Here is a 9,315-nt window from a genome sequence, read left to right on the forward strand (position 1 = left end):
TTTCAGAGAAAAGACACACTTATTTTCTTCCCATGTCTTTGAAGTAAAACCAACTGGTAGCCCTAATAAAGCGCATAAAATTGTAGATACTAGCTGAATCCAGTTCAGCCAGACATTCAAGGGAATAGTGGAGAAACAAGCACCGATCAGCTCTCGCCAATGCAGGACCGTTGCATACGCATACGCTTTCGAATTCCTCCTCATAATGGCAGCTACGACAGTATTTACTCGTTTGACTGTATACCCATCTTACTAGCGTGGGTTCCCGTCAGGCAATGCCCGGTGAGAACTCCTATTGAATGCCGGACCAGTGGTCGCTCCAAGGGGAGTAGACGGCTAGATCTACGCTCATCCAACCCAGGCCAAATATGCCTTGCTATGCCACGTGGGCTTCGCAGACCACCTTGTATTTGCCCGTTCGATAAAATTAGTCTCCAGCCAGAGTTTGCAGAAGACGGCGGAATGCCCTCATTTCGAGCACTAGTAATCGATGTTGCCAACTCCAAAGGTCCGAAAATCTCAATATCCCTTTTAAAAATGCCCTATTTACCCCGTTTTAAAATTCGAAAATCCCATTTATGATTATTAGCATTCTATTCTTAGTAACATTATATATATGTAAATAGTATTTCTAATAGCCAGCTGCAGTTCTGTGGTTTTCACTTTTCTACGCGTTGCCGTGGTCCGAATTGCATACAATTTTGGGTTGTAGGTAAGTACAAAGAGGAGGTATTACAAAAATTTCGTTGCCATTGGTCAAATTAATTGGATGATACAGGACTGTATGTATATGTGTTAAGTTCGTTATTTCGGCAGACAAAATCTCGAAAACCGGTTGGCCGATTTTAATATTTTGGTTGTTTGTTTTGAAGAGGAGGGTTGCCATCTGTTATAAAAACTTCATTTAATTTTATTTAATTATAATAACATACATACATACATATCGCACTATAGATGTCAAAAGAAAGAGGCTTATGAAAGCTTACAACCAAAAATATTTTTAAGGGAAAAATTTATTGATTGAAATTCATAAAATAAATTAAATATTATTATGGGTATAAAACTAAAGAGACTGCGGGTCGCCACTTATTTGAAAAATTAAAGTCAATCAAATTGATACCACAAACTATATATTACAATCTCTCAATTGAGCCTTTATGAATAATATGTATATCTAAATAAAAAAAAACTAAAAATATTGAATTTAAATAAAATACTATACGATTGTTCCCAAATTAAAAGTGTCTTAGGGCGATTTCGTTTCTACAAAAAATGTTGCCTTCTCATCGCCCTCTTCTTAGTGTTTGTGCATTTTTGGGTAGGAACGAAATCGGCATTAGCAGGCTCTACCAGACAATCTTTTTGAAAATTTGCCACCTATCAAAGAAAAAGAAAATTACGGAGAATGATTTTACAAAATATTTTCAAATGTCCGGCGTGTTTTTCTGCGCCTTCAACGTGTTTTTAGGTTGTTACTCGCTCTAAATAAATAGCACATCTAAAACTGTTATGGCTTTATTATTAATAAAAAATAGATTAGTTTTTAAGGGCTTTATGAAATAAGATTTTCCCACAGATTTTCGATTTATAACGCGTTTAAAGGTTTTTAAATTTTTGCGGATTTAGGTGCTAGTAATATTTTTTGGAAGGTATTTAGAAAGTAGGAAAAATATTAACTCTCTCCTGGAAATTCAATCTATAAGCTTATAACTCGAGTCTATTTATCTTATAAAATTAGCTATAGTTTTACCAAAAAATTATTACAAATAATGATAGGGAAATTCACCTAAACACCTGGTCAATGTCTGGGTGTCATATGGTTATCATAAGAACCTTATTACACAAAATATGTGAAATGTAAAACTAAGAGATTGTATCTACTTAAAGTTGTTAGCCGAAGTGGTATTACAGAAAAAAGACATAGACATTTTCATTAAGATACCTGATGGCGTCAATGTAGAAATTCTTAATGATTTTACAAATAGCTATATGTTTGTTCAGTTGCGAATATTTACCAATTTGATTTGTATTAAAAATAAGTAAAAAATATGCAAACTTGTACACAAATGAAAAAAAGAGTAAAAGAGGCAGCAGAACTAATAAAACCATTTCTCAGCTTTTTATTTTTATATATATATTTTTTTTAACGTTAGTCCTACTTTCCTTTAACTCTTGCTCTGTTTACAAACAAAACTTAATTTATTTACTTTGCTCCACAAAAACTTTACTTTACATTTTCAGCATCTTCAGTTCAGTTAACATTTTATCTTATTTCATTTTACTCTATTTGAAATTCTCCATAATTCTTGCCAGCTGCGTTTTTTCGAATCGTCGGTTTCCGCTTACTTCAACTTTCCCTGTCTGTTTTATTTTTTATTTTTTTTTATTTGTTGCTCTTCTATTTTACTTCTGTTTATTTACCTAACTTGGCTCTTCTTATTTGTTTGATGCCTTCAGAAAGTTTCAGTTACTTATTCTTACATTGGTTTAGGGAACAAGTTTTTGTATTGTATTCTTCTCGTTGTTTTTATAGTGTTTATTTTATTATTTTATTGCTGGTGGAATTGAAAAGGAAATTTGCTTCGTATAAAGTTTGTGAATTTTATGGTAAAAATTGATAGTATTATTGAAGTAGACAAGTTGGGATTACATGGCGTATGAGTAACGGTTTTAATGAAAGGTGATCAAATCCTCTAAACTATTTCCTAATTTTTTATTAACTATGAAAGCACTAGGCAAGCAGCATTTTTAAATCTTTTAATATATTAAAATTAAAATTTTGATACTTACTAAGTAATTAGTTGTAATTACAGATGAATCAAGACTAAATCTGATCGCCAAAGTCTTTCAAAATACACACGTACATACATACACACATTTATTTATTAAAATAAAAATGGTTTTAAAAATCACTGAGGATATTTTTCCGCTTTCTTTCAGGTCCCGCCTTTTGGGGTCTCATCAACCCGGAGTGGTCACTTTGTAATAAGGGACGTCGACAATCACCAGTGAACTTAGAGCCACAACGATTGTTGTTCGATCCAAATCTGAGACCGCTGCATATTGACAAACATAGAGTAAGTTTAGAATTTCGTAAACTCAAAGTAATCTTAAGCAGCCCATTCATTGCATAGTTGCTCCACTATGATTATAAATAATTTCTTTTGCAGATAAGCGGTTTAATTAGCAATACAGGGCATAGCGTTATCTTCACTGCTGGCAATGAGACTGTAGCGAATTATGATGGCATGCAAACGCCAGTTAACATATCTGGCGGACCACTGTCATACAGATATCGATTTCATGAAATTCATATACACTATGGACTTCACGATCAGTTTGGTTCGGAGCATAGTGTGGAAGGATATACATTTCCAGCCGAGGTGAGTAAAAAAGCAAGCGCGCAATTTTGTATTTTCAATAGAGACTTTCAGCACGTGAAACGAAGCATAACCCACTGAAATTGTTATGTATTTAATATTTATATAATTGGGGCAGTTTCCATAGTACACTAGTAGAAACACAAGCAACTTGCTTGCGTTATAAAGAAACGCCTAGCATCATACTCAATGCGAGGTCTATGTACCCAAATTTATCTATCCCCCTTATTGATGCCGATCACACTCTAAGGGCCGTTTTCTCATCTAACCTTTAGATTACCGGTCACTTTATCGTCCCGATATACGAGTTTTATTTTATAATCAGCGCATTAACTTCTTGAATCGATAAATCGGGTGAGCAACAATTTATCGATTCGAGAATTTAATGCGCTGATAAGAAAACGAAAACTCGTAAATCGAGACGATAAAGTTGGCGGTAATCTCTAGGTGCCATTTTCACAAGTCGGTTTTAAAATTTATCAGCCCTCTAAATATAAATTGAAGTCTGAATAAATGTGCTTGACGGGTAAATAGGTATTAAAATCCACTTGAGAAAACGGCAGTAAAACTTCAAAAGTATTATAATTCGGCCTTTGACTATATTTTGTAATAGAAAATTTAAAAAAAAACAGCGGAAGTTTCCTAAAGTCTGTTTTCAAATTTTTACCTCCGATGTGATGTAATTAAATTATTTTTTCTTAACTGAACGCGACATTTTTTCTATACAAATCGGTAAGTTTAATATTTTTTTGAAATTTCTTTCAGTACGAAAAAGTACTTAAAAAACCCTAAGTTTCATTTTTACAATTCTTTAGAAACTCAATACTAGGGAAATAAACATCATATTCAAAAATGATGTGTACATTTTCATACCTAGCGCAAGTAAAATTACCCAAATTATGAACGAACTCCGAATGTTACTCTGAGAGGCAATGAAAGTTGGCACCAAATACGACATATCTGGAAATTCAAAAGTATGCCAAAAAAAAAAATGGCAGAGTGCAGAGTATCTGTCGCAGCTATTTTTTAATTTTTAAAACTAAAGATTTTTTTCATTTAAAACATTAAGATACTTCGAAACGTTAACATCAAAGAGTGAACAAGTTTTTTTTTGCCAAAACGAGCCAATCTAGAGTAATAAAACTAGAGTGCCACCAAACAAAAAAGAATGATATTGATTATAAGAAGACGATGATTTGCGAAACAAAAATTCCAATTTTAAATGTTTATTGGCACACCCGAAATTCATTCTAAAATTGTTATTTATACGCAAAAATTAATATATGTATTCGCGAAGAATGCTGTAAGAAAATATTTCACGGCAGTATTTAATAACTTTTAAATAAAATGACTTTTAAGTAAAGGCGTGCGAGTAAATATGTTAGCTGGCCTTCAATGTTGCAACGCGGCATATGCGTTACAAACATAACTAAACGTAAATATATGCGCAAGAGTTGTTATTTTGGCTTTTTTTAGTATACCTATTTTAAGTTCAACATCGCAAAAAAATATAGAAAAAAGGTTTTTTCTTAACAGCGGTCGTCCCTCGGCAGGCAATGGCAAACCTCCGAGTGTATTACTGCCATGAAAAACAGCTTCTCTTAAAAATACAATCGCCGTTCGGAGTCGGCGTAAAACTGTAGGTCCCTCCGCTTTGTGTGACAACTTCAAGGCGCACGCCACAAATCGGAGGAGAAGCTCGGCCAAACACTAACATATGTGTAAGCGCCAATCTATTATTATTATTATTATTTTAAGTTTTTATTTAAATACAATTTTGTTCTTTATGTAAAATTGAAGATAAAGCACTGTATAAGGTAGGTGTGCCACCATTTTACACCAAAATACGTTTATGTCGATAAATGTAACAACCCGTGAGATTTGCTAATATGCACGGCAGGCTAGATTGTTCCTATTATGAAATAATATCAACTTGGATTTGCTTGAGTTAAGGATTAGACCACTACAGCATTTATTACTTGGACCATTTCAACGATTAACGATTAAAGTAAAGATTGGAGACCACTATGAAATTCTTACTGAGCGAGGTTTAAAGCAGCAGTACTAGCCCAAGCCTCGGTGAAACTTTGATAGACTCTAGCCAAATGGAGCGGTTACTGACTACCGCCTTAACTAAATTGGCATAAATAAATACATATATAAAACATTAAACATTTTCGATGTCTCCAATGGGGGTTATGATGCAGAGTTACATACATATGTACATATGTTTTGCCAGTAAAATATTTAGCCCAGTAGACCCTTTCTTGCAGTAATACAAAATTGATGCTTCAAAACTTGTATTCTTCAATTTTCAATATCTGCATAGATAAATACTCCATGCTTAGGTATCTTAAATATGCAGCATAGTTATAAAAGTTTTCATAAACAAACAGACGCTATCTGTATTTACATCGTCCTGCACTCACATTTGGCCTTTTAAACTAGACCTTTCTAGTCGTATGTAGAAAAATGAAAATGGAGAAGAAAAGTAAAAAATTGTGTCGCTCATTGTCAAATAGAAAGGAGGAGAAAATATATGACAAGCGAGCAGAGCAAATATGACATCAAACACACTTCCCTTTTTAAGATTTATAAAAACTTGTACTTGAATTTTGTACGCACATACGTACATACATACGAGTATGTATAAATATAAGATGCGTGCAACGATGCGAAAAAATGTAAACATAGCAAAGATTGTGTCATTGCGCCAAATTCAATTGTTCACTTTAGCAGTGACATTTGTTTGCTATCTGACATACACAAATGCGCAAATGTCACATACTTTTATGAAGGTATACACTCACTTTCACATAAAAGTATAATACTTATGGACATATGCAGAGGGTTGGAATAAAATTTTTCAAATAAAAAATTTGAACATGCCTTCATGATTTCAATGCCAATTCAAACTTGAATTGGTCCTTTGTCGACGCTTGCCAGTTCAAAAAAAAAAAAAAATATTTTTTTTTTTTGAAATTTGCCACACAAGTGCACTTATTCAAGCATTTGAGTGTGTCTGCGTGTGGGTTGTATTGCCGATGTGTAGGAGCGGATGCAAGTACATACATATGTGCATATGTGCTTTAAAATGTACACATACACTGGAAAGTTTTGTTTTTTTTTCTATATTTATAAATCTTTGTTTGCCGTGACTTTAACGAAATATTCTTACACTTCAGTGATTCTAGCGGCAGGCAAACATAGAAGCAGCGGCAACTGTTGGCGATAGCTCTCCACTTAGAATGCTGATTTTCTTTACATTTTCAAAAAACCTCTACCATTCTTATGCTGTACAAATATTGCTGAGTAGGTGTGTTTGCTTTCCGGCTGATATGTTTCAACTCTTTTGCTTCGTTTTCTTTGATTCCTCTGCCTTTTAAATTTTTTTTCGGGGGTTTATTTGCTTAGATAAACGAGCGGAAGCAAGCTTATGCTTAGATACAAGAATGCGCTCAAGAATGTCATGCTGTAAAACATATTTGATGAGCATTTAAGTGAGACAAATGTTGATTTAATTTAGTCTTCGCGGGTGCTGTCGTCACATGATTGTTTCGGCTTTTTTTTTTTACATATAACTGCTGCTACTACGAATTTTAGTTGGCGTACATACCATAAATAGGTACTTACTCGTAGTGTACTGTGGCATTCGTAATCGCATTAAACTTTTGATTCGTTTTATTAACGTTTGCACTAACCAAAGATTTTTCTACTGTACTGTAATATCGACCCAGATCCGATTTTCGTACCTCAAGACGGTTTTACCACCTAATTTTTCTGACGAAGCTAAGGGTAAGAAAATGAAGTATTTTCAAAAACAATTGAAGTACAGTACGTAAGATAGTTTGAAAGAGTTTTTTTCTGGGCACACAAATTTTACAAAAAAGCTCCCTTGCAAATTTTCATGGTGAAAAGCTCTTTTGAAAGAAAGCATATCATTTTGCTCGCTCGAGTCCAAAAGTCGCAATGGTCGAGTGAGCAATGCACTGGCGTGAGATTCGAGAGATCCGAGTTTCGAGTCCTCGGGCAGCGGCATTTTTACTTTTTTTTTAGTTAATTTTCCTTTAATTTTTAGTTTCTAATGTTTAAAAAAGGAAACAAATTCATACATACAATTGCATTTATTAATTTCATCTAATGTTTAGAAACCTATATTTTTATTTTATTTTTTTTCTTATTTAATTAATTTTTTAGATTTTTGTTTTTAGATTAAAAATATTTCTTTGTTCTTTCTGAATTCAGTTTTTGCTATTTTTAATATAATTTTCTTTTAATTTGTTTTAAAAGGAAAAATATTTGTTTTTTTATTATTAAATTTTAAGAAATTTATTTTATTAATTTGTGTTAGTGTGCCTAATTCATTTTGCATGCTGCCGCGTTACGCTCTTTGACCGTGTGCTCGTTCTCTGCCCATGCCTGATCATGTGCATTCCCTATAATAAGCGCCACTCAAGTCAATTACGCACTTCATACGCCTGGTATGAGAGAGAGAGAGAGAGAGTGAGAGAATTATAAAGGCAACCAGATGACGCGGTAGAGCAAAAGTGGCTCTTACATTTATGCGGAACTCCATTGAAAAGACATGTATTGTAGCCTCGGCCATGGTTGGGAATGTCAGCGATTCATTATTTCAACACCTTGGGCGAAGATATATTTGAAAATTGCATAAAAATGCATATCCCCTTACAAATATATGCGCCCCTTTAACTCAAGTGCATGTGTATGTTCACTGTACTGGGTTTAGTAAAATCTGAAAATCTAAGAGGAAGTCGGATGTTTGGGCGTTATTTGGAACAGAAAGAGGAGGCTCAGTGTAAAGGAGCATATAAGAAAAACATTAACTGCCGTAGGCACCTTCTAATCAGATTTAGGGGAAAAAATGTGGCTTGAAGACCTACAAGAGCCATGAGACCTTTTATTTTTACTGGGGAAGTTATTTAAAGAACTATAGGTAAGACGTAAGCAGTAAGATTAAACGCATTCATATAATGAAGCGATACGATGGTCAGACACTCCAAAATAAGTTAAAATATTCATGCAAACTTAAGATGCCCAGAATATCAAGTATCGCTCTTTGCTCTGAGGAATTATTTCGAAACAAGTATTTTTTCAAGGAGCGATTGGGAAGAAGCATTGTATACTCTCAAGAGCACCAATGCAATCACAGTTTTTGTTTTCCGAACTAGCAGCAATCACTGAAGCTGGAAGCTGTGGGATCGATTTTTTTCTTAACCTGGTCTTAAATAGATAGGCGGTGAAGCTCACACTTCCAATTTGATTTTCTGATCTGCATCAGAAAGATGAATTCTTTGCACTTTTAGGGAAAGCAAGAATATTACTGTATGAAAATGGTTTCATCGAAGCTAAAGTGTCCTTTCTTCAAACGCTTGATAAGTACAGCCACAATAACCTGATCAAACCCATCAGTTGGGATTACAAGCTTTAAATTCATTGTATTTATATATTGGGCAATTATTCTTTAGAAAATTTCCGGGGCAGGTAGCAGACCATCTTCGTGGCAAGGATACTAATTAACATAGACCGTTCTGCAGTATCGTGCAGTAAAAAAGGAAACTTAACGAATATCGTAATCCAATTTGTAATCGATACAATGTAATTAAATTATTCCGAAAACACGAACATAGAACATAGAAAAAACACCGCAATTATGCCTATAAGGTAAACACAGGCACACACACACACAAATATGTGAATATAACTTTAGCCACTAACTTTGGCCACAAAAAGCACCAATACACGCATGAGTAGTAAGTATCCTTTAAGATTTAGGGTTTCATTAAGCTTTATTAGGAAAATACCACCTGCATGTTTGCAGGTGATTAAATTTGCACGCAACAAATAAGCTAAGCATGCACAAATACACATATATGTATATGTATGTAAGCATATAGCTAGGATCAAAACAAATCCA

General features: G+C 33.9%; 1 protein-coding gene across 1 annotated transcript; it reads left to right on the plus strand.

Annotated features, from left to right (window-relative positions):
• Positions 1–159: 159 nt before the first annotated feature.
• On the plus strand, positions 160–8,829 carry LOC118753279 (carbonic anhydrase-related protein 10-like). Its single transcript, XM_036488156.1, has 4 exons — positions 160–220; positions 2,941–3,077; positions 3,171–3,383; positions 8,680–8,829. Exons 1-4 carry the CDS (start codon positions 160–162, stop codon positions 8,827–8,829), a joined length of 561 nt encoding a protein of 186 aa, XP_036344049.1.
• The last annotated feature ends 486 nt before the right edge of the window (positions 8,830–9,315 follow it).

Source organism: Rhagoletis pomonella, unplaced genomic scaffold (assembly GCF_013731165.1).
Source record: "Rhagoletis pomonella isolate Grant_MI unplaced genomic scaffold, Rhpom_1.0 Rhpom_scaffold_00002, whole genome shotgun sequence".
Taxonomy (NCBI): domain Eukaryota; kingdom Metazoa; phylum Arthropoda; class Insecta; order Diptera; family Tephritidae; genus Rhagoletis; species Rhagoletis pomonella.